Source organism: Ursus maritimus, unplaced genomic scaffold (genome assembly GCF_017311325.1).
Source record: "Ursus maritimus isolate PB19 unplaced genomic scaffold, ASM1731132v1 scaffold_13, whole genome shotgun sequence".
Taxonomy (NCBI): Eukaryota; Metazoa; Chordata; class Mammalia; order Carnivora; family Ursidae; genus Ursus; species Ursus maritimus.
Window position 1 is genome coordinate 52,232,671 of NW_024423675.1, and position 25,387 is coordinate 52,258,057.

The following is a 25,387-nucleotide window of genomic DNA, read 5'->3' on the forward strand; positions in this document are numbered from 1 at the left end:
GATTATAGGTAAGTAACTTCCATTCCTTAAAATGTAATTTTAAACTTTTTGTTATTATGAAATAATGACTGACGATTTTTCCCCCAGTCCATAGATAGGGCTTTTGTAGTATTAAGGATCCTTCAGGCTGCCTGCAGCATAGTGCTACCCTATCCAAAGGAAAAGGGAGAGAAATCAGTAGTAATTGAGAAAAATCACTTCTTTGAGCCTCAGAATTATCATTTGTAAAATATGGATAATAACTACCTTTCAGAGTTACCCTGAGGATTAAGTACAATTGCATCTTTAAGACACAGAGCCTGAAACTTAGTAGATAGTAAGTGGTTCTTCTTTATTATATTAAGAAAGTATTTTTATTATCTTAGGTGTAAGTAAAGTTACTATATTAATAATAATGTTATAAAAAATACAGTTTTGTCTGGAGTAGTTCCATGTATAGATAAGAATAAACCTTTCTTGGCCTCCATGTAACTGACTTCCTGGATTTACAGACCCTTTCCAGTCTCTGTGAATAAAATTTTGATTGATGCCCATAGCATACTGAAGTTTTCAGACTGGAAGGCCCAAATTACTAGATCTATTTGCTTATGTTTTACTTAACTGATAATCAGTTTTGTGTATTCCCACATCTGTTTGTGCCTGTCATATTTGATACTATAATTTAGTAATTAGTTTACTTTAAGAATATATAATGTGAATGCAAAATAGAGGGGTTTTTAAAAATATATAAAAATGCAAGATGAATACTTTGGGAAGACTTCATGAAGTCAGTCACTTAAAATTTTTCCAATGTTGTGTGACTAACAGTAAATGATCAGAAAAGAAATAGTAAGATTGTATGTGAATTTTGCGTTTAGAATGCATTGCCAATATCTCTAAAGTTCCATTTAAAAAATTAAACTACTTGGGTGCCTGGGTGGCTCAGTCAGTTGTGTTTGCCTTCAGCTCAGGTCATGATCCCAGGGTCCAGGTCATGATCCCAGGGTCCTGAGATGAGTCACGCATCATCAGAGTTCCTGCTCAGCAGGGGGTCTGCTTCTCCCTCTCCCTCTGCCTCCGCTTCTCCTCTCTGCTCCTGAGCTCATGTGCGTGGGCGCTCACTCTCTGGCTCTCAAAAAGGTAAAATCTTAAAAAAAAAAAATGAATAAAAAAAACCCCCTACAAATCTTATACCTGGATAGTTATGGCTATGTTTTATTTATTTATTTTTTAAAGATTTATTTATTTGAGAGAGAGCAGATACACACATGAACATAAACGTGGAGGCAGGGGCAAAAGGAAGGAATCCTCAAGCAGACTCCCCACTGATTGCACCTGTTGTGGGTCTGGATCCCATTACCCATGAGATGAGGACCTGTGCGGAAACCAAGAGTCGGACGCTCAACTGACTGAACCACCCAGGCGCACCATGGCTGTATTTTAAGAAAAACGGTCCTGGGGGCGCCTGGGTGGCACAGCGGTTAAGCGTCTGCCTTTGGCTCAGGGCGTGATCCCGGCGATATGGGATCGAGCCCCACATCAGGCTCTTCTGCTATGAGCCTGCTTCTTCCTCTCCCACTCCCCCTGCTTGTGTTCCCTCTCTCGCTGGCTGTCTCTATCTCTGTCGAATAAATAAATCTTTAAAATAAAAAAAAAAAAGAAAAACAGTCCTGAATCTCATTAATAGATCCATACTTAAAGAAGATAATATCACAAGATTAGCAAAATTACGTATGATTTCTGAAAAAAATAATAGGTAAGGTAAGTAGAATTTTTATGATTCTTCATAATAGCTCACATTTTTTATTAACTTAGTTTTACTGATCTGGTTAGATGAGAAATTTTTCTTCATGTAAAATCACAATTATGGAATATGCTAATTGGTCCCAGAAAAAATAATTTAGCTGGAAAGATTAGAATTAGGCTCCCTTTACTAGCTAAAAAAGGCATCCTGTCAAAAGAAATGGATGAGTATAGATGTAGGTCTTTCTTTGGCCAACCAGGTGTGATTTGGTACTACCAAGTTACAATAGTAACAGTTTGAAATCTAGCTTCCTTTAGGTGCATTTGGGCAATTGGTGTAGTAAAACTAGTACTACTAATACTGATGATGATGATGATAAAAGTTTGAGATGTTTGCAGAGTAGGGTACTATAGGCTAAACATGCACGATTAGTCTATTTATGAAACAATAGAAGAATTAATTGCTGGCAATAAAATGAAAAAATTCATGAAAAATAAATATCACCTTGAAAAACTTTTAGAAATAGGAAGGAAAAAGTGTATAGAAACTAGGAATTTAACCTTAGGTGTGATTATTTTTACTTAAGAAGAACCTTAGGACATGTATGAAAAGTATATAGAAATAGTCTATACACCTGAATATGAATTTGTAAAAAAAAAAAGGCTATAATTTCATTAAAGCCAATCACATTTTAGTTTAAGATTTAGCTTTTTATTTTCAATTACTATTTATTAACTAGTGAAAAGTAGATTAGTATAGCAGCATGTTAAAATAGCTAATTTCTTGTTTCAAGTTTATGAGGATAAAAGCATGTAACAATGCCTGGCACGTAGGAAGTTGTATAAGTGTTTGGGTTTTTGTTTTTTTTGTTCTTTATTTAGCATACCTTATTATTAAGAGTATCGACTCTGGAGCTAGAATGCTTATTCAGATCTCATCTCTGCTGCTTTCTAGTTGTGTGACTTACAAGTTGCTTGATTTCTCTGTTTCAGTTTCCTTATCTGCTTATGGGGGGACATTATATATTCTTCATAGATTATGGGAATTAAGTGAGTGTGAGTGTGTGTGTGTGTATATATATTATATATACACACATATACATATAAAACATAATATAATGCCTAAGACGGAGAATAATGTGTGTTTATTGTTACCATATGCAAATTATAAATTTGCATATTTTGAATTCAGGTCTATTGTAAAAGATTGATACATTCATTGGCAATATAACATCATCATGCTATAATTACAAACATAGTTATTTAGTTCTTCATTATATTAACTTACACTATTGAAAAATAACACTATGGAATGAAAAATGCCAGTAAAAAGATTGGTTCCAAAAGCATTATTCCAAAATGACATGTCTCTGCTTTTCACATTTGTTTGCTGCCTTGGGCAAAATTGGATGCTCTGCAGATCAACTACCTTTTCTCTTTTTATTTTAAGTGAAAGAAAAAAACTTGGACCAGAGTAAAGTGTATTAAACCTATTTTATGTTCTGTATATTGTTGTTTTTGATAGTTCTTTTATATTCTAGAAGGAACAGTTATTTCTTTTAGGCCTGTAATCTCTGAGACTTCTGATTATCAGCAGGAGCTAGCTGATGTGAAATAAATGTAACTCTGAATCTTAATCTCAATAAATAGCCTGTATTGAGTATCGGGTCATTGGAATATTTATTAGTCTATTATGTAACTTAACAATTGCTATAAAAAGCCCACAGATACCGTAGACTCCTTAATGAAATTAATGGCAGCTTTGGTCGTCCAGGAGTAGAATGTTATTGCCAACATGATAGTGGAGCTGCAGTAATCCAACTTCAGTTCCTGATTAATGAGGTTAGTGAATTGCTTTAATCTGTCCTACTTATATATGAAATAGGGGCACATCTGGTCTTTCAGATTTCTTGCATGCATTCATATTTAAATATTTGAACAAAAGTGAATTTCTTATAGGTCAGAGCTAATAGCAGTTCACTGTAAGGCATCATCATGGGAAGTTACATAAATAATGCAAGATGTTTCTCAAAACAGTGTTCCAAATAGAATGGTATAAGGTAAATCTTTTTGGTACGAGTTCTGCATTTAAATTTTATTTCTTGGATACTGAAAGTTATGTAACACTAAAATCTATATTAAAATTTTTTTAGAGATTGAGTTTATTATAAATAACAAAATATACTTTTCTAATGACTTGTTTGAAATACAACCAGGAAATAAAAATCCGTTAGAAAAGAAAACTGGTTCTTGTCCAAAATTCTTGTGTCACTTACTGGTTGAAGTAATTGATGATGTCTTTCTTTTTGGTAGAGTATAAAGTTAGGAAGAGCTCAGGAAACAAATACTATTTTATCAACAGAGTAGATAACATGCTTGCAGGTTTTTAAAAAGTATGAGCATTTGCAACAACATGGAGCAAGAGAGTATAATGCTAAGCAAAATAAGTCAGTCAGAGAAAGACAAATACCATATGATTTCACTCATGTGGTGTTTAAGAAACAAGCAAAGGGAAAAAAAAGAGAGGCAAACCAAGAAACAGAGTCTTAACTATAGTGAACAATCTGATGGTTACCAGAGGAGAGGTGGGGGGATGGGTTAAATAGGTGATAGGGATTAAGGAGCACACTTGGGATGAGTACTGAGTGTTGTATGGAATTGTCGAATCACTATGTCGTACACCTGAAACCAATATGACAACTAATTAGAATTTTTTAAAAAAGGAAAATAAAAAGTTAATTTAAAATATGCACAGCTGTGAGAATAGATGTTTACTGTATGCAGTGATGAGCAGGAAAAGCTGGTCATTAGAAGAAAGAAATTACTCCAGAAAAGGCTCTGCTGTCTTTAGTTGTGATAGTCTGTGGACATTCTTTTTGCCTTCAGGTCCTAAGGTTCCATGGCATAAATTCTTTTTTTGTTTTTTTTTTTTAAAGATTTTATTTATTTATTTGACAGAGATAGAGACAGCCAGCGGGAGAGGGAACACAAGCAGGGGGAGTGGGAGAGGAAGAAGCAGGCTCATAGCGGAAGAGCCTGATGTGGGGCTCGATCCCATAACGCCGGGATCACGCCCTGAGCCGAAGGCAGACGCCTAACCGCTGTGCCACCCAGGCGCCCCCATGGCATAAATTCTTAAATGTGTGTGAGAGGAAAAAAACAACACTCGATACCTCTGACCTTTTGTAAAATGTTTTTATCAGAAGATTAATATGCAATTATGTAGGTTTTTCAGGGTCAGAAGTGTTTTTTAAAAACTGCAGTATTCTGTGGAGAACTGTATAATAGGCATTGTAAAATGTTAAAATTCAAAAGAAATCACAATATAGAAGGTTGTTGAGCCCATTTATGAGGACTCAAGATTATTTTTCCTATTTAAAAAAAATTTTGTTGTGAAATAATTCTATTGGCAGTTACATTCAAAATAGGTTCTGTGTGTACTTCCCCCAGCTTCCCTCTCATAGTAACATTATGTATAACAATAGTATAGTATCAACCAGGAAAATGATATCCATATACTACTATTAGCTAGACTGCAGACCTTATTTAGATTTCATCACCATGAACTCTTTTGTCAGTGTGGTTGTGTAGTTTTGTGCATTTTTATGACACATAGATTTGTGTAATGACCACTATGAACAAGATACAGATCAGTTTTATCATCATAAAGGAATTCCCTAAGGCTCCCCCTTGATAACTGGGCCCCCTCCTGCTCTCAGTCCCTAATCCCTGGCAACCACTAACCTATTCTCCATATTTATACTTGTGTTAAGATTATTTCTTAAAGCAGTACATGAACCAGTGTAAATAACATTGCAAATTGATTACCTATACACCTAAATTTTAGAAATCATAAGTAAATTATGTTGTCATTCATGCAGGTTTCTTTTCAATAGGATTCATCATAGAGTTCTTAGATATGACTGTTTTTATTTTACATGCTTAAATGTTACATTTTGAGTACTTAAAAATGATGTTGCTGTTTTAAAAAATGCTTAGCAAAATATGAATATTTAATTGGGGATGCTACAGAAATCTGACAATTGGGAGTAGCTATTTGCTTTTACATTTAGTAGACCGTATGTAGGTAAAGGAGCCACCATTGGAGGTGGTCAACTCTCATTGCTCTTTTGGCTCTACATCTCTTCTTTGAGATTTCAAGATGGTGTGCACATCTTCAGAAAGAAGTTGATTATGGTGGAAATAGGAATGAAGAGTACAAATCTTTGATACTCTGAATCTTTGAGTTTCTCTGCTTCAAAATGATATAGATAAGAGGATGCTTTCTAGTGAAAACATATGGGCTTAATTCTGCTCTCTGATAGTTATGCTGTAGCAGTAGGAATCACACCATAGAGCAGCAGCCCTCATAGAATTTGAAAGGTGGAAAGGACTTGGAGAGATCATTTAATATAAATTTTCAGAACTATTTTAATCTTCTTTGATAAATGAGAAACTTAGTTTAAAGGAAGGAGATTTTAAGATTTCTCATAATAACCTAGATGAATAGAACTGCAAATCCTTTTTTGAAATTAACATAAGTTTTTCATGTTGCATTTTTTATCTTATTCTCTCAGTATAGATGAAACGTATCTGACTCCTTTGAGGAAACACATGCACATGTCTTAATAAATCAGCCTTAGTCTAGAGATTCTTAATCATGTTCACATACTGGAATCACCTCTGAAGATTTTTAAAAATATACCTGTGTAGGTCCTTGCTCTGAAAATCTGGTTTGTGAGGTCAGGGGTGAGACTGACCTCCTGTGTGATTCTCATATAGGGCCAGAGATTCTTCTCCATACTTAATAGTATTTAGTAGTGTTAGATGTTTTAACCTTCTAAATTAGTTGATTATTCACCCCTTTGGATATTGAAGTTATAGTGTGCTGAATGCTACCTTTATTTTCTGTATTATTCTGTAGTAGAGTTATGATCTGGGCATACTACATTCCAAACAATTTTTCTTAAGCCAAATAAAATGGGAAAGTTACTTCATATTATATTTTTCTTTTAGTCAAGAAGATGTACAATAGTGATCGAGTAACTTAATAGTCTGACCTCTAATTTTACGTAGCTATCAACCATAATATCCAACTAGATCCTAATATATTTATAGTTTATAAGATACTAAATTATACTTTAAATTGAAGAAGTGAAAACATTTTTTACATATACATATAACACACTGTATTACATCTGCTATTTAGAATTTGGGTGAGACAAATGTTTCTCAAAACTAAATCTATTGGCTGAAAGTTTTGAAATTTGGGAAGGTTTTTTTGGCAGCTCTTTAGTAGCTTTAATGTTTGTAAGATGTATTTTATATAAATTATACTTTATTTTTAAGGGAGCTCTTGTGAGTGCCTTGGCTGATGACACCTTACATTTGTGGAATTTACGTCAAAAGAGACCTGCCATACTACATTCACTTAAATTTTGCAGAGAAAGGTAAGAATTCTCTGTTACCTATGTATAAGGTATTTGCTATTCTATTTTGAAATATTTTCTTTGAATTTTATTCTTTGATTTTATTTTTTTGTGATAGACTTTATGCACAATCTAAAAAGTAATTCAAGAACTTCAAAGGATACATAATAAAAAGCAAGTTTCCTTCCTTTCCAGACCCATTTTCCTCTCCAGAGACAACCACATAAATTTCTTTTGTGTCCTTCTAGAAATACTTTGTGCATATAGGCAGAAATCTTTCTAGATAGCTTTTTTTTTTTTTTTGCATAAGAGGGAAGGCGTTATTTTTCCTATAATTCGTGTTCACTTAACAATATATCTGATAGATTGTTTCATATTGGCACAAGCCAGTTTTCCATAATTATTTTCATAACTGCATGATATTCTATGACATGGAAGTACCGTAATTTAGTCAGTCTTCATCATTGGACATTTATCCTTTTTGGTCTGCTGTTCATTTTGTTCTGTTGTGATAGTGTAATACATATATTTCTTCATCCATTTATACAAGTACATCTCTGAGATAAATTTATAGAAGTACAACAGTTGGTCACAGAAATCTCTTATATGACTTGTGAGTTTTGTACTTTGATTGGAAAGACCTTTTCTCTTTTTTAATTCCAGTATAATTAGCATACAGTGTTACATTAGTTTTAGGTGTACAATATAGTGATTCAACAATTCTGTGTATTAATCAGTGCTCATCATGATAAGTGTACTCTTAATCCTCTTCACCTGTTTTACATACTCCCCCATCTACTCCCCTCTGGTAAGGAGTTTATTCTCTATAGTTAAGAGTCTGTTTTTTTGTCTTTTTTTCATTTTTCATTTGTTTTGTTTCTTAAATTCCACATATAAGTGAAATCACATGGCATTTGTCTTTCTTTGACTTATTTCACTTAGCATTGTACCTTCTAGATCCATCCATGTTGTTGTAAGTGGCAAGATTTTATTCTTTTTTATGTCCGAGTAATATTCCATTGTATATTGAAAAGACCTTTTTCACCCTAGTTTTATTAAATATGCTCCCGTATTTTTTTACAGTGCTCTTAAAGTTGCATTTTTTATGCTTAATCTTTAATTCATATGGAATTTACTTTGGCATGAAATATGAGCAAGAAATATAACCCCACCCATTGCTTATGAAGTCTGTTTTTTGGTGTATATATGAACATTTATATATGTGTGTGTATATGTGCTCATAAGCATGAGCAGATGTGAGTATATATGAGTATGTGCCAAAGTTAAGAAATCTGGGTGTATATATAGTATCTAGATGCAGTGGGGTTAGTGTCTTTAGGACCTGTCTTCTGTGAAAGTCAGATATCAGACTGCCCAAAGCATATCCAAGGATCAGACCATTTCTTCTTTGATACATGTTGATCTGTTCAGGTTATATAAATAGGTCAGTTTGTAAGTCTCGGTTTTTGCCCACAGTGGCCCTCCAAAATAGGCAGACTAAAAAGGCTGCTGAGAACATAGCAGTTCAGACTCCTTTAGCCAACACCAAGACATGTCTACATTGTATGGTGGACAGAGACCAGAGTTGGCAGGGGGGCAGTAGCAAAGTTTGCTATTGGGCTGCCTCTTCCCTGGGAAGATAGATCTTCTAAATAAGTTGGAATCATGGTTCTGCTTCAAGGAGAGGGACAGAAGTGAAGGAGTTAATGGAAGGAGGGAGGGTTGACATAGGGGTTAAAAGGCAGACAAAAAGGTAAGGTTCAGTTGTTTTCTACCTACTAGGAATAGGGCCAGCCTCAACTTGCCGGGCAGAGTTCCTTATTCTGCTTGCCACCTGGATCTCAGGGGGAGCCCTGCATCAACTTCAGATGCCACCAAGCAGGTGGAGATAGTGAGAGGAACCTTAGTCCCAGAACACACCTTGTCAGTCTCACACCACCTGCTGGAAATAAAAATATAGGTCTAGCAAAGTGATTGTCATCCTGGTGTGATTTTACCTTCCAGAGGGCATTGGACAATGTCTAGAAACATTTTTTGGTCACAGAGGAAAGTGGAATGAGCTACTGGCTTCTAGTTGATAAAGGCCGGGGATGCTGCCAGATATCTTTCAATGACAAGGCAGTCAGTTCTCCATAACAAAGAATTTATCTGGTCCAAAATATCAGTAGTGTCAAAGTTAGGGAACTCTGGGCTCTAGCACATCAAAATGATATCATTTGGTCCATGTAGTGCTGTAGAATTTCTCTTAACTCTCTACCACCCATTGGAAGGATTCTGTCAGGATATAGAATTCCAGCAGAAGAATACTTCTGATACCTCATTTGCCAGTGGCCTGTCCATATTTCTCATTGGGACACAGGAATGTAGCAGTATGTGGTCCAAATTTAGAAATATACACTATAGGTTAGTATGGTATATCTTCAGGGAGAAAGGGTCAAAGCTTAAGGAGTCCCAGAATAGTCAGGGTTCCATCATTGTCATGTATGATGTAAGTCTCCTCAATAGTACCTCTAAGGATGGTCTCTGGGAAATTCTGGGAAAAATGGGTAAGGAATGGCGAGTTAGTCTATAAGGTGCCTGTAGTCACAGTCTGACAAACTTTGTGTGAAGTATATCTTTGTGTGAAGTACAAAAAAAGAGCCTTTCTTCTTGGTGAATACAGCCTCAGGGTCCACAGTTCCCCTCCTTGGTTGGGTGCTATTATGCAGGGCACATTCTGCACAATTGTATGCCATGGTCATAAAAGTTTCAAGTGAAATAAGCTGATAGAGTTCCCAGTTTTGAGTTTTGTAATAGAGTTTATCCAGCTGACCAGTAGAAGCTAGTTGGTCCCATTTGAAGTTCAGCTTACTCTTGGTTTTCATTAAGGTTAACAGTAAAGAAAGAACCATAGCATGATACTTCTTCCTTGAGTATCTCCTTAGGATGAAATCCTCTAAGATAGCTACAAACTTGTATGGCAGCCATTGGACCTAAATGCTAAGGAATGGGCCTGTTGTCTCGTGGATGAACCTACTTACCTTCTCTCAAGACTAAAGTTCAGATTTCTTCAAGTGTCAGGAAGGAGAGAGAGGTAGCATTTGGGAGGAGCCTCATTTTCCACAGCACCTGGCTATATGTGGGAAGAGAAGGGCACAGTAGGGGCTTCATCCAGCTCTAGGAACCTGCCCATGGTGGTTAAGACTTGTTCTGCCCCTCAGCCTGAACTCTGTGTCATTCAGGACTGTAATCTGTACCCTGATGGAAACCTTAGAGCAGCTGTCTAGGGACAAACTGTCTGAGGGACAAAATCCTATCATTCCCTGCCAATCCTTCCATCTTCCTCATTTGTAGAAATCCATCCCTTTCTTTATATAACTGCTTTACATTCAGTTTTTATATCTGTGTCAGTCAGAATAGTTTGCGTTATGCTATAATCTTAATGACTTGATACAGCAGCAGTTTATTTTTGCTTACACTATATGTCCTTTGTGGGTTTGCTGGAACTCTCTTCCTTTTCATTATCTTTATTCTGGAACCTGGCTGAGGAAACATCCTGTCTTTACAATATTGCCAGTCACTGTAGTAGAGAAAGAGAATGTGGTGGAGCATGTGTTGGCTCTTAAAGTTTCTGCCTGGATGTGATACGTATCTCTTACACTCTCATTTTGTGGGCCACGGGAAGGCATGTGGCCATCTCTAATTTCACTCATATAACCAAGAAGCAAAAAAGCAGGAAATCTTGTGAATATTTGTAATGACTATCACAGTGCTTATTATTGTTGACAAAATATAATAACCAATGACCTAGTTGGTTTTCTCCTTATTTCACAGTGGATTTGAGCTAACTTAATAAGTTAAATTATTCCATTTCATTTTTATGCTATTTGCATTTTTACTTCTGAAACTGGGAAAGGTAGGAAAAATACAAAAATTTGTAAGTAGCTATTTCATTAATTTTGATCAGTTGTTAAATAATGTAACCTTAAGTTTTACCATAATATTTTTATAAGTAAAGTTTCTTAGAATAGTAGAAATTTATAAGTAGAAACTATATGTAGTGATTTAAATTGTATTTTTTCATAATGTGGATTTTTTTCTAGTTTGACTTAAAAATTGTGCTAAAATACATAGAACATAAAATTTTCTGTCACAACCATTTTTAAGTGTACAGTTCAGTAATATTGAGTACATTCACATCTTATACAACTATGTAATATGGGTATTTTGATAGAATTTCTCTTTTATGGTATTTAAGGAAAAATACAGAAATTGGAAGTCTCACATCTTGGTTTAACTATATGAAATTGGGCAGGTTACTTCACTGTTTTGTGTGTTGGTTTTCTAATTTGCGGAAAATTTTGCTCAGTGATACATGTAATCTTTATCATTCCTTTCTCTCACATGTTAAAACAGCTTCCTCTTATCCCCATTTATTCTATAGGTAATTACAGAATGCTAATTTTGTGCCAGCTTAATGCTAGCTGCTGAGCATGCATTTGTGAAGACAGACTTGGCCCTTGCCATTAGGATCTTGGTCAAAGTTAAGACAAGCTTAGCTTCCTAGATGCCCCAAAAAATGACATTTTTTCATACTAAATAAATCGGTATCTCAATTTCCGTAGAACAGTTTTGAGCTGGGGATAACATAAACTTATCAATCTCCTCCTTGGTTAGCAGACAGCTTGTACTAATTGTCAAGTTTAGTTCTTACTGTAATTGGTTATTTAGCTTGAGATACGATTTTCTCTATCTTGAAAAGCAATTTACCTGGGGCGCCTGGGTGGCTCAGTCATTAAGCGTCTGCCTTCGGCTCAGGGCCTGATTCCAGGGTCCTGCATTGGGCTCCCTGCTCCGCTGGGAGCCTGCTTCTTCCTCTCCTACTGCCCCTGCTTGTGTTTCCTCTCTCACTGGCTGTCTCTCTCTCTCTGTCAAATAAATAAATAAAATCTTAAAAAAATAAAGGCAATTTACCATAGTGGTTAAGAGTTCAGACTCTGGGCCAAATTGTCAATGTTGAATCTTTTTTTTTTTTTTGAAAGATTTTATTTATTTATTTGACAGAGATAGAGACAGCCAGCGAGAGAGGGAACACAAGCAGGGGGAGTGGGAGAGGAAGAAGCAGGCTCATAGCAGAGGAGCCTGATGTGGGGCTCGATCCCGTAACGCCGGGATCACGCCCTGAGCCGAAGGCAGACGCTTAACCGCTGTGCCACCCAGGCGCCCCGTCAATGTTGAATCTTAGTGGATAGGCCCATCACCTGCTAACTATATCAGTTTTGTTATCTGTAAAATGGATAATTATTATCTCACGAAAGCCCTAAGATGCATATTATAAAGTTAATATGTATAGAATAAATAGTATATATAAAGCACTTAGAACAGTGCCTTAGAAATCACCTGTATTGTTTTTGTTTTTAAAGGTATTGGATTTACTTAAAGTAATAACTTGTAACTTGAAATATCTGCGTTACCAGAGATTTTACTTAGGCAGTCTTTATAGAAACAACTGATTGACATTGGAAAATCATTAGAGCCAATAATATTGGCTCTACGTGGCTTTATACGTGTAAGGGACAGGTTCTTTGGCTTTGGTGGAAAATGAGAATTTGACAAGTAAAATTCTGTATGGTAGTTTTTGTGTTTTTTAAATCAGAGAATGTTCCATTTAGTTTGTGGGTTTTTCTTTTTTTCTTTAAAGAAAGTTTAATTGGGAGGAATTCATGAATTTATAAGCAACTACAACTATATGCTAGTCTTTTTTTCATCACCTTGTTACCATGACCAGTATTCTCAGCCATGTTAAATTTTTGCATAACAGTTCTTAAGTAAAAATATGTGGAACATTTTAAGACTGAGGACTAAATATATCTGGGCTTTCCTATTTAGAACCTACTATTTTCTTATAATTACATTTCCAATTATATAATTCTTTATTATTCATAATACACTTTCACATAAATGTTATTTAGTCTCTGGGTTCAAGAAAAATTTCCCTAAGTGAAATTTCAAAGAATAGAATTTTTCTCTATAAATATGTTAGACACCTGAATAGCTGAGTCTTTAATATTGAAATTAATACATTTCTTTTAAGATATATTTTTCTTTTATTCTAATACATTTGTATCTATTCGTTTGATGATAGATGCATGTATTGGTTTAAAGAATAAAATATGCATGCATGCATTCTAAACTAATGGTTAGGAGAATACAGTATCACTAGTAATCAGAAAGTTCCTCCTAACAATTATCAATGGTGCATCAATGTCCAAAGTCCTTAAGAAAAAACTATTTGACAAATGGAGTAATTCATTCAGGAAGTGACTGCTGCAGTAGCATCAGATTTTCTTTTTTTAATTTTAATTTTTATAGAGAGAGCATGTGTCAGCACGCAGGAGCGGGTGTTGGGGGGGAGGTAGAGGGAGAGGGAGGAGAGATGCCAACCGCTGAGTGCAGAGCCAGATGCTGTGGGGCTTGATCTCATGACTCTGAAATTGGGACCTGAGCCAAAACCTGGAGTTGGAAGCTTAACCATCTGAGCCATCCAGGCGCCCCCCATCAGATTTTCTTAGTAGCAAAAGTAAATTATTGTAGAAACAAAAACTAATTTATCCCATTATACTCTTATTAAAATATTACCTAAATATTGTGCTTTGCATACTTATGAGGCTTATAATTTGCCCGGTATGCACATGAACCACTGTAAAAGAATATTTGGCTAGATACCAGCCTTCAAAAAAATCTATACAGGTCTTCCAAAGATTTTGAATTAATTCAGTGCACATATTTAACAAGAAAAAAATTAATCATAATATTGGAACAAATTAGAGACCTAGGATTACAGGTTTTGTGGTAATTGCATCATATTGGCAAAATATTTTCCTTAAAAAGTAGCTTAATGAAAGTGTACAAGCATTAGAAATGAGAGTGATTTCGTGTGATGAAATTCAGGACTAGAACACAGAAATGGAATGGAACACAGGCTGTTAGGCAGCCTTTCAGAGGGATATACTATTCCGGATCTAATTCTAATACACGAAGAGAATTGTTTTGGAATTCTATACATGTGATGAGTCACCTTGGGAGTTTATAGGGAACCAGCTCCTGAGACAAAATTTAAAAAGAAAGAAGAAAACTGTCTGTGTTCAGAGGGAAGATGATTGTGATTTGACGACCTTGAGACTGTAAAAGGAAAGATGGTCAGGAAGTGTTGGATAACTTCCTAGAATAAAATAATCCATAATAACAAAGAAATTCTGACAAGGAAATTGGGAGAGACATCCAAAGAGACTGGTCTGGTTGCACAAGGTCCTTATAATGTATTCAGGTATAAAAAAATTATGTGGAAGGAGGGGGATACATAATCAAAGGTGAATATAAGAGTCATTTATCTCTCTTAATAGACACAGTGACCTAAGGCATGTGAAAAATAATAAAGACAAAATAACGAATGAAAACAGTTTATTTTTTATGTTTAGGGCAAGAAAGCTAGGTAGATTAATGGTAGGTAGAGTTAGGGCATATATTATTCCTCTAACTGTATAATGCAATACTGGCTCAGACAAATTGTGTCTTGGACTGCTAAGAAAGGGTTGGCTCCTGTAACATTATTGATTGGCCTAGGAGGAATATACAATGGGAGCAGTGCTTTAAATTTGGAAATGAAAAAAATACATTTTAGAAGGTGAATACATTCAGTTCACCAAACATTGGGTGCCTTCTATGTGCCAGGGATTATGCTAGGTATTTAGGATAACAAAGATGAATAAAATGCTTGAATAGCTTACATCAGAGGCCCAGACATAAAATAACTATGACACAATATGGGTGAATGCCATTTTAGAAGTTTAAGTTAAAAACTCATGATAGAATAACTAATCCAATCTTTCAACTTTTTTTTTTTTTAAGTATACTGATTTCTTTTAAAGGAAGACAAAAGTCAGTCATGAGGAAAATGCCAACTACAACCAGATATCACTACCTACCCATCAGAAAGGCTAAAATACTGTCTTGGATGTGACACAATAAGAACTTCTCATAGTCTGCTGGTAGGAGTGTTGTTAGTTACTTGAGAAACATTTTTTGCAGTATTCACATATTCCATGACCCAACAGTTCCCCTCCTAAGCATACATGTATGGTAGGCAGAATTTTAAGGTGGGTCCCAAGATTTCTGCTCCTGGTGTCCACATACCATCACACAAACACTAATCTAGGTGAAGGCATTTTGTAGATGTAATTGAGATCCTAATTAATTGACCTTAGGGTAGGGTGATTATTCTCAGTAAACCTAACTGAAGCAAGTGAGCCTTTAAAAGGGACTAGACTCTTCCTGGCAAAAGGTTCAGAGCCAGAGAGCGATCCAATGCAAAGGATATTGAGTCCTACAACCATAAGAGACTGATTTCTATTAGCAACCTTGAAGAGCTTCAGAACGGATTCTTCCCTGAGCCTCCAGAAAGGGACACAGGAATGCATCCTGGCTAATGCTTGTATTTCAGCCCTGTGAGACTGAGTAGAGGCTCTCAGTCATGCAGTGCTTGGACTTCTGACCTGTAGAAACAAAGAATAATTTTTTTTTTTTTTTGGTAATCTGTTAGAACAGCAATAAAAGACCAATACAGATTTTGGTACCTAGAAGTGAGAGGCTGCCATATCAAATACCTAGAAATGTGGAAATTGCTTTGAAACCAGGCAGTGAATAGAGGTTGAAAAAATTTGAGGAACGTGATAGAAATGTCTAAATTTCTTTGGGTAGGCTGTGGGGCTCTAGATTTGGAAACTGCTGCCAATGAGGACTTAGAAGGGAGAGAGGAACATGTTTTTGGAAACGAAGTGGTTCCTTGTTATATAATGGTGGGAAGCATAACAGAAGTGTCTCCTGCATAATGTGTGATTAACTTGGATATTTAGCTGACGAGATTTTCAAGGAAACGGTTGAAGGAGCCACCTGATTTTTTGCTTGCTGCTTTATAATAAAATGCAAGAGGAAAGAAAGAAATTGAGGGAAGAATTATTAAAGGATCAGGGCTTGATGATTTAGGAAATTCTTACCCTGATCCAGCTGGTAAAAAGATTGTTTCTCAGTGTGGCTTAGAGAAAAACATGTAAGTGTGGCTGAACAACTTTTTACTAAAAACCTTCTAAAGACCAGAGGTCAAAGTATTTAGCTACACAAAGGACTCTTTTTAAGAGATCGTCGGTGTGCTTCACAGATCTTTTCAATCAAACCGAAGAACCTCTAGAATGCTTTAAGATGCGCAGTTTGAGAAAATTGTATAGCCGAATATTGCCAGCATGGCCTGAAAGACAGTACAAAATGAAAGGAGGCTGCGGCAGCAGCAGGCTGATGAAAATACCGGCTCCAGGCAAGTGCTGTCTTGGATGAAAAAGCAGAGGGTGGAGCTGAGAGCTACAGGGGATTGTTCCCAGACTTTGAAACCTAATTTAAGAAAAATCCAACATTTGCCCAACTTGATTTCAAAACTGTTAAGGACCAGTGACTCCTTTTTACCTTCCACTTTTCCCTGTTTTGAACAGGAATTTCTATAACTGTTATCCTGTGTTTGTCTCACCACTGAATGCTGGGAGTCTTGGGGGCAGATGGTTTGTCTCTTTAGTTTCATAGGTCCACAGATGGAGTGGAATTGTGCCCAAGAGCTTATACTTAATGGGTTACAGTCAAGACTCTCATCTACAAGAAATTTAGATGAGCTTTGGGATTTTTGAGTTGATAATATTTTAATGAGATCTTGGACTTGATATTGTAGTTGGTTGAGACTTTAGAGATATTGGGGTCAGGTGAATGTATTTTGCATTTGGGAGGGATGTGAATCTTCAGAGGCTTAAGGGCAGACTATTAGAGGCAGGATTCTAAGATGGTCGCCAAGGTGTTGACCCCTGGTATACACACACCTTGTAATTATTCAATCAATTCTAATCAAGGTGTTGCTGTGAAGGGGTTTTGCAGATGTAGTTGAGATTCCAAATCAGTTGACCTTCATACATGGAATGTATCTAATTGGTTTTAGGTTTGGATTACCTGACTTAAAATGGCAGCAAATGCATAGAATTTCCCCGGTTGGTTTGGCTCACCTCTGGAACTCAATTTGGTTTAAGTGTCTCCTAAAGTATATGGGTAACTTGAGGAAGATATGGGCTCTAATGAGCATCTGAATAATGTTAGGAAGAAGTGGACTGAGGAATGGATGTTAGGTAGGTAAATGACTAGTGTCCACTGTATTTTACTGCTTTCAAAATGACGTTGCTAACTCTTAAATCCTTAGCATTCCCTAAAAGGTCTTTTAAGGTCTGGACTCTACTTATTACCATAATTCATTTCACTATGCTTCTCCCTCTCTTTCTGCATTATAATCTAGTCACCCTGACTTTTCCTTTTTTTTTTTTTTTTAATGAATGATCCTGTCTCCTCCCTGTTTGTATGAGCTGATCCTCCTGCTCCAAACACACTTAAGATTCTTGTTCCATGGTTAACATGTGTTTGTCATTTCTTTTACAGGTTTTTCTGTATATTCCCTAGTCTGGGTTTTGTGCGTGTTTTGTATTGTACCATAGTAGGATGCTCTTTCCCTAAAATAGCACATACCATGCTTACTGTAATTGCCTTGGTTCCTTGATTGTCTTATAGATTAGAATGTAAACTGTTTATGTTTCTTTTTTATTTCCAGCAGCAGTCTCAGTGCCTGACATCTAGTAAATGCTCAAAAAATTATGGATTGATTATTACCTCATTGCCTTTGCAGAAACAGAGGGGAATCTCTTCTGTAGAAGGCATGGTGCTCCACAGACTGTGTGGGTTACCTGGGAGATAAGCTAAGAAGGAAAGTCTTGAAACAGAAAAAAATAAGAGTATTTTCTCCAGGCTAATTCTATATTTAATCTTTATTCCCCTCCTCTAATAGATCCCAAACTAGCTAGGTTGTTTGATTATCCTTAGACGGCTACTTGGTCCTTGGCCCATAGCAAGGCTTTTAAAGTGTTTGTTTTGTTTTGTTTTGTTTTGTAAAAAGAGTGAGATGAGAGAATAAAGAACTTTGAGCAATAGATTTCTTTTTACTAAACCAGCATGCCTGCAAGGTACAGCAGAATTCCATCTGTATTAATTTGGCAGTGATTTTGTAGGTGAAGGTTTTATTTTCCTTTTTTTGCTTTACTGTATTAGCAAAAATTTACAGAAGTGTTCAATGATATTTTCCATAGGAAGTATCTTTTTCTTAGTAATAATTTTAATAATAGTACTTCTAGGGTTTTACTGTTAAGCATGATATAGGATGTTGGTTTGAGATAAAATTGTTTTTTCCTCTCAGAGTTGGTTGTCAATTATGGAAGTTAAATTTTAATTGAATGCTTTTTTAGCATCTTTTTAAAATTATTGTGTGATTTCTTACCTCCCTTTTTTCCTATTGATCTGTGACATTAATAGATTTCCTAATATTAAGGATTCTTGTATGGTTGTGAAAATTTTGGAATAGCATTGACAGTTCTTTTATTATATTGTTAAATATGATTCTTAATATATCCTTAGGACTTCTATTTTAAAAAAACTAGGGAAATTTATTATTATTTTTAAAGATTTTATTTATATGCACGTGCAAAAGGGAGAACACAAGCAGGTTGAGGGGGGGAAAGGACAGAGGGTTAGGGAGAAACAGACTCGCCGCTGAGCAGGGAACCTGACACTGGGCTCCATCCCAGGATCCCTGGGATCATGACCTGAGCCAAAGGCAGACGTTTAACTGACTAAGCCACCAGGTGTCCCAAGACTTCTACCTTTGTGAGATTAGAATATAACTTTTTTTCCTGGTATATTCAATTTTGGTATCAGAGCATGCTTCCTTCCTATAATGAATTGAGTATAATATTTATAATATTATATTTATAATATAATATAATATAATATTTATAATATTTATGGTTAATATTCAATAATACTGATAATATTTATGATTCAGAATATCATTCCATTAAGATCAGAGGCTGTATCTTATTATATTCTTGTGTGCTTATATTCATTTTTATACTCTTCATATCCCTTTTCTCTCTTTTACCATATTTTGGTTAATATGATTTGTCAGAGGTTTGTGTGTCTTTTAAATGAAGTAGTTTGTGGGTTTATTTTATTTTTGTCTTTTATTGATATCCAACTTACTGATTTTTATCTCGATTCTTTACTTCTCTCTGCTGTTTTGTTTTTAATCTCTTGACTTAAAGATAAAACTCATTTATTTTAATTTAAGAATTTAAATACTTTAAGCATGGCAATGATAAGATAAAGGCAGAGGATGGAAATTTGAGCCTATGAATTGTAGGGATTTCATGGTGAAGACAGGAGAAAACAGAGCAATGGAGAGAGAAGTAGTGATCAAAGGCATAAAGAAAATTTTGTGGAGCTAAAATATCTTTAGGTTGAAAGGGCTAACAAATGCTCAAAAAACTGCTGACATAATGGAATTAAAAATACCTTTATAAATTATGTTCTGACAGTGTCAACTGTGAAAGAACTCAGAAAATAAGATGATTATCTGAACATTCCTCCTCCTCCCCAGATAATCCTTCTTTCAGACCTTGCTAGAGAGCTGTGAAGTTAATGTGTCTTAGTGTGCAAGGCTAACTACTAGAAGGATAGAAAATATATGATACTAAACCTTTGAGGAGAAAAAAAGGAAATGAAGAAAATAGAGATTAGGAAAAGAGAAAATTACAGAAAGAAAGTTAATCAAAATGGAAAAAATAAGTTCAACTATATTAGTAATCAAAATCGTTATAAGCTAAATTCACTGAAATTTTGAAATTTCTGACTGGATTAAAAAACAAAATACAGATATTAAGCTATTTATAAAAGATATACCTAAAACATAATTACATAAAGTTTGAAAGCATATATATGAGAGGAAAAAAGCACACATCTTACAACAAAATTTAGAGTGTTCCTAGAAATAACATTAGCAAGAATGTAGAAGATTTATGTGGGGAAAATTTTAAAACTATTGAAGGAATCAAAGAAGACTTAGGCAAATGGAGTGCTATGTCATAGAAAGGAATACTCAAGTTTTAAAATGTCACTTCCTTCCAAACTAACCTTATAAGTTTAGTACTATCCCACTCAAAATCTTAACAGGGTTGCTCATAGGACTTAATAAGCTGATTCAAAAATTCATACGGAAAAAAGAAAGGCCCAGAATAACCGAGATAATTTTGAAAAAGAAATGTGAGCTGGTGAGACTTATTTTATTAGATATCAAAAATGATTTAAAGCCTTTAGAGATTAAAATGATATGGTAGTTACAGAGGGAAGACAAATGGATCAAAACACAGTGAGCAAACTCCTCAAACATATATATGAAGAGAAACACACACACTTTTGATATATGACAAAGGTGGCATTGCAAACAAAAAAGGATACAGTAAATAAAAAATGCTGTGATGACTGTTAGCTAAATGGGAAAAGTGATTCTTACCTCGTAGCTAAAATAAATTGCAAACCAGTTAAAGATTTTAATGTGAAATGACCACAGAAAAATTACAACTTTGGGAGAATGTTATACAGGAAGTATCTGTAAGATCTGGGCAGGGTGTGCTTAAACAACATACACAGAAAAGCACCGACTCTATTGGAAAGATTAAAAGTTCTGTATAATACACTTACCATAAAGTTAAAACTCAAAGCCCATCTGCCAGGTACTGCTGGATAAGAACACAAAATTCAGAATAATTTGCATAGTACTTTTTAAAAACAGTGACTCCCTCCCCATCCCCAATTCTTCTTGTCTTACATGTGTATTTTATGAACATTAAGAAAAAATATGAAAGGATATGTTATTAATATGACATAGAATACATTTTAGAGGAGAGGCACACATGATAAAAAAAATTAATAAAAAAATCTTTGGAGAGGTTCCTGGCTGGCTCAGTTGGTGGAGCATGTTGTGGGTTTGAGCCCCATGTTGGTTGTAGAGATTACTTAAAGTCTTAAAAAAATCATTTTAGATAGTAAGTTTGTATAATGTACAAATAATGTCATATTTGTGTATATATATCTTGCTATATATATATATATATCATAGTTACGTGTAACACCCAGTGCTAATTACCACACGTGCCCTCCTTAATGCCCATCATCTGGTTACCCCATCCCCCCTCAGCCCTCCCTTCTATTACCCTCAGTTTGTTTCCCAGAGTCCAGTCTCTCATGGTTTGTCTCCCTCTCTGATTTCTTCCCCTTCAGTTTTCCCTCCCTACCCCTATGGTCCTCCGTGCTATTTCTTATGTTCCACATATGAATAAAACCATATGATAATTGTCTTTCTCTGCTTGAGTTATTTCATATTTCACTTAGCATAATCCCCTCCAGTTCCATACATGTCTATGCAAATGGTAGGTATTCCTCTTCTGATGGCTGAGCAATATTCCATTGTATATATGAACCACATCTTCTTTATCCATCATCTCTGCTCCTTCCACAGTTTGGCTATTGTGGACATTGCTGCTATGAAGATTGGGGTACATGTGCACCTTCTTTTCACTACATCTGTATCTTTAGGGTAAATACCTAGTAATGCAATTGCTGGTTCATAGGGTAGCTCTATTTTTAACATCTTGAGGAACCTCCATACCGTTTTCTAGAGTGGCTGTACCAGCTTGCATTCCCACCAACAGTGTAAGAGGGTTCCCCTTTCTCCACATCTTCGCCAACATTTGTTGTTTCCTGCCTTGTTAATTTTTGCCATTCTAACTGGTATAAGGTGGTATCTCATTGTGGTTTTGATTTGCATTTCCCTGATGGCTAATGAAGTCGAACATTTTTTCATGTGTCTGTTAGCCATTTGGATGTCTTCTTTGGAGAAGTGTCTCTTCATGTCTTCTGCCCATTTCTTGACCGGATTGTTTGTTTTTTGGGTTTGAGTTTGAGAAATTCTTTATAGATCTTGAATATAAGCCCTTTATCTGTAATGTCATTTGCAAATATCTTCTCCCATTCTGTGGGTTGCCTCTTAGTTTTGTTGACCGTTTTCTTTGTTGTGCAGAAGTTTTTATCTTGATGAAGTCCCAAAAGTTAATTTTTGCTTTTGCTTCACTTGTCTTTGGAGACGTGTCTTGAAAGACGTTGCTATGGTTGATGTTGAAGAAGTTACTTCCCATGTTCTTCTCTAGGATTTTGGTGGATTTCTGTCTCACATTGAGGTTTTTCATCCATTTTGAAGTTATCTTTGTATATGGTGTAAGAGAATGGTCCAGTTCATTCCTTTGCATGTGGCTATCCAATTTTCCTAGCACCATTTACTGAAGATACTTGTCTTTTTTCCATTGGATATTTTTTCCTGATTTGTTGAAGATTAGTTGACTATAGAGTTGAGGGTCCATTTCTGGGATCTCTATTCTGTTCCATTGATCTATGTGTCTGTTTTTGTGCCAGTACCATGCTGTCTTGATGATCACAGCTCTGTAATATAGCTTGAAGTCAGGCATCGTGATGCCCCCAGCTTTGGTTTTATATTTCAACATTCCTCTGGCAATTCGGGGTCTTTTCTGGTTCCACACAAATTTTAGAATTGTTTGTTCCAGCTCTGTGAAAAATGCCAATAGTAGTTTGATAGGGATGGCATTGAAAGTGTAGATTGCTCTGGACAGCTTAGATATTTTAACAGTGTTTATTCTTCTAATCCATGAGCATGGAATGTTTTTCCATCTCTTTGTGTCTTCCTCCATTTCATTTGTAAGTGTTACGTACTTTCTAGAGTATAGATCCTTTACCTCTTTGGTTAGGTTTATTCCTAGGTATCTTATGTTTTTTGGTGCTATTGTAAATGGAATTGATTAAATAAATTTAAGTAATTACATTAAAAAGAAAACAACTTGAAATGCTGTGTCTGGTCCCCACTGCTGTCATAAGTATCTCTTGCCACTTAGGTTTCCTTGAATGCCCCTGTCAGCAGAAACAGCAACAGAAACATGGTCTGTGCCTCCCTTTTGCCTGCAAATGTCAAGCACATCAAATTGGTAGAAACTTAATCTCATCTGGAACTTTAGCTATGGAAGAATCTGGGAAATAGAAGTTTTAGCTTTCTAGTATCTGCAGAACAAGAAGGCATAGAGGAGAATGTGGAAGAGGATACTGAGTACTAGTTGACCAAATCCAGCACACTATAACTCTACACCCTTTTCCCAGATAGACGTACCACAAGGTGTCTCTAAAAATTTAGGAAGCATTATGGTAGAAGATAGGAAGCCATTAGGTTCTTCCAAGTAAGATTATGATATGATTTCTCTTGGCTTTGAAAAGATAACTCTGGGTGCAGCTAAGAATTGATTTGACTTAAATTAGGCCCAAGCCATGGGGATAGAGAGGGAGTAAGTCAGGGATATCTGATTGTTTTGTTAAGTAACATAATAAATTCTCACATTTCATGTAGTTTATTCATTTAATGAGTTAAGTACTTATTAGGTAAAAGTGTGATACTGGCTGAGAATATAAAAGTGATGGTGTATTTCCTGTCATGTTGGGCTGATTTAATGGTGATATAGCCATATAGATGAGCCTATTGGTTCATATGTCCTTACGGATTAAATATACATGTGTATTTTTTTTTTAAGATTTTATTTCTATATTTGACAGAGAGATAGAGAGCACAAGCAGGGGAAGCTGCAGGCAGAGGGAGAGGGAGAAGCAGGCTCCCTGTGGAGAAGCCCAATGCGGGGCTCGATCCCAGGGCCCTGGGACCACAGCCTGAACTGAAGGCAGTTGCTTAACCAACTGAGCCACCCAAGTGCCCCACATATGTATTTATGCCCTTGTTTATGGATGATTAATTTCAACATTACTTAGACTGTATGTATTCTTCTGTTAAAATTGGTAATAATTAAATATTCCAAATTTGATGCTTGTTGACTATAGTAGTACTTGATAGACTGCTGCTAAAGCTGAATAGTGAATAGGAGATATATATCACTTCCTAACACATAATCTGTTACATTTTTTAATTCCCTTAAGCAAATACAGAAATTATTGTGTCCCTAGTAACAACTTTGTGTAGAATAAGGATATCGATTTTTAAGTCCTGTAGAGGGAACTAGAATACAACTCCATTTAGTGACATTCTGACGGAATTCAACTTGATTATCTTTGTATTTCTAATACATTTGATTCAGTCAGACACTTTTTTTTTTTTTTTTTTTTTTTTGCTCCTTATTCATTTTAAGGTACCTTTTCAGGCTCAATTTAATTTACTGTTCTTATAATATATGACCTTACTAGTGAGTCTCAACTATGTTATTTTAATTATTTTTAGTATAACATTTATGCTTTAATATGTCAGCACATAAACTTAAATTAACTTGGTCTCCTGGTCTCAGTAAAAACCGAAGTTACTATCATTTACTATGATCTATATCACCTTAAAATAAAAATCTTTATAATAAAAGTGTATGAAGAACAATAGTCATGAGTTTCAACCAAAAATGTTTGAGCTTCATAGTAAATGCACTGGTGGCATTTTAAAAATTTTCCTGGGGTCTTTTTAATTTAATTCTAAGAAATATAAGAATTTATTTTTCCTATATGTTTTCATAACTTTTCAAATAAAAAGATTTTGGTTGAATGGATTATATTAAATAACATTGTCTATTGCTGCATATCAAAACATCCCAAAACTTGAAAGGCTAAAATAACAGCCATTTTGTTTGCTCACAGTTCTGTGAGTCAGCACTTGGGTTGACCTCAGCAGAAGTGGTCTTTCCCTGTAGTCAGTTATGCAACTGTAGTTATCTGGCTGCCCAACTGGATTGGATGATTTAGCTTGCCTTACATGTCTGTTGGTTGGTGCTGGCTCTGGGCTGGGCCAGAGTCTCCCAACAGGTTAGCCTGGTCTTCATCACAATGGCACTTGGGTTCTAAAAGCATAAGAAAGAGGGCAAGCCCCAATGTGCAAGTGCTTTTCAAATCTTTGTTTGTGGCAGAGCTGCTAATGTCTCAGTGGCCAATGCAAGTCACAAGATCCTAGAATTAGTGTTGGGAGAGACTATACAAAGGGGGAAAACACAGGGAGGGAGAAGAGATCTCTTGGGGGACGTTACTATAGTAGTATAGTGATATTTAGTTCGTTGTTGAAACTTTCTATTTTCAATGTTTCTTTGCATCTGTTGATCTAAACAAATTTGAAATCTCTTTGCCCCGTGGCTATTCAGTGCTATTTGTTTCATAACTGCTTTTACTGAAAAATACTAGCTTTCTATTATGGATCA

General features: G+C 35.5%; 1 protein-coding gene across 5 annotated transcripts in view; it reads left to right on the forward strand.

Annotated features, from left to right (window-relative positions):
• Positions 1-25,387, forward strand: part of STXBP5 (syntaxin binding protein 5) — a 159,607-nt gene that overhangs the window by 22,124 nt on the left and 112,096 nt on the right. For all 5 annotated transcript variants that reach the window (XM_040627929.1, XM_008695061.2, XM_040627930.1 and 2 more), the window contains exons 3-4: positions 3,483-3,564; positions 7,072-7,172. In XM_040627929.1, coding sequence (XP_040483863.1) covers positions 3,483-3,564; positions 7,072-7,172 — 183 coding nt within the window. The remainder of the gene's footprint in view (positions 1-3,482; positions 3,565-7,071; positions 7,173-25,387) is intronic.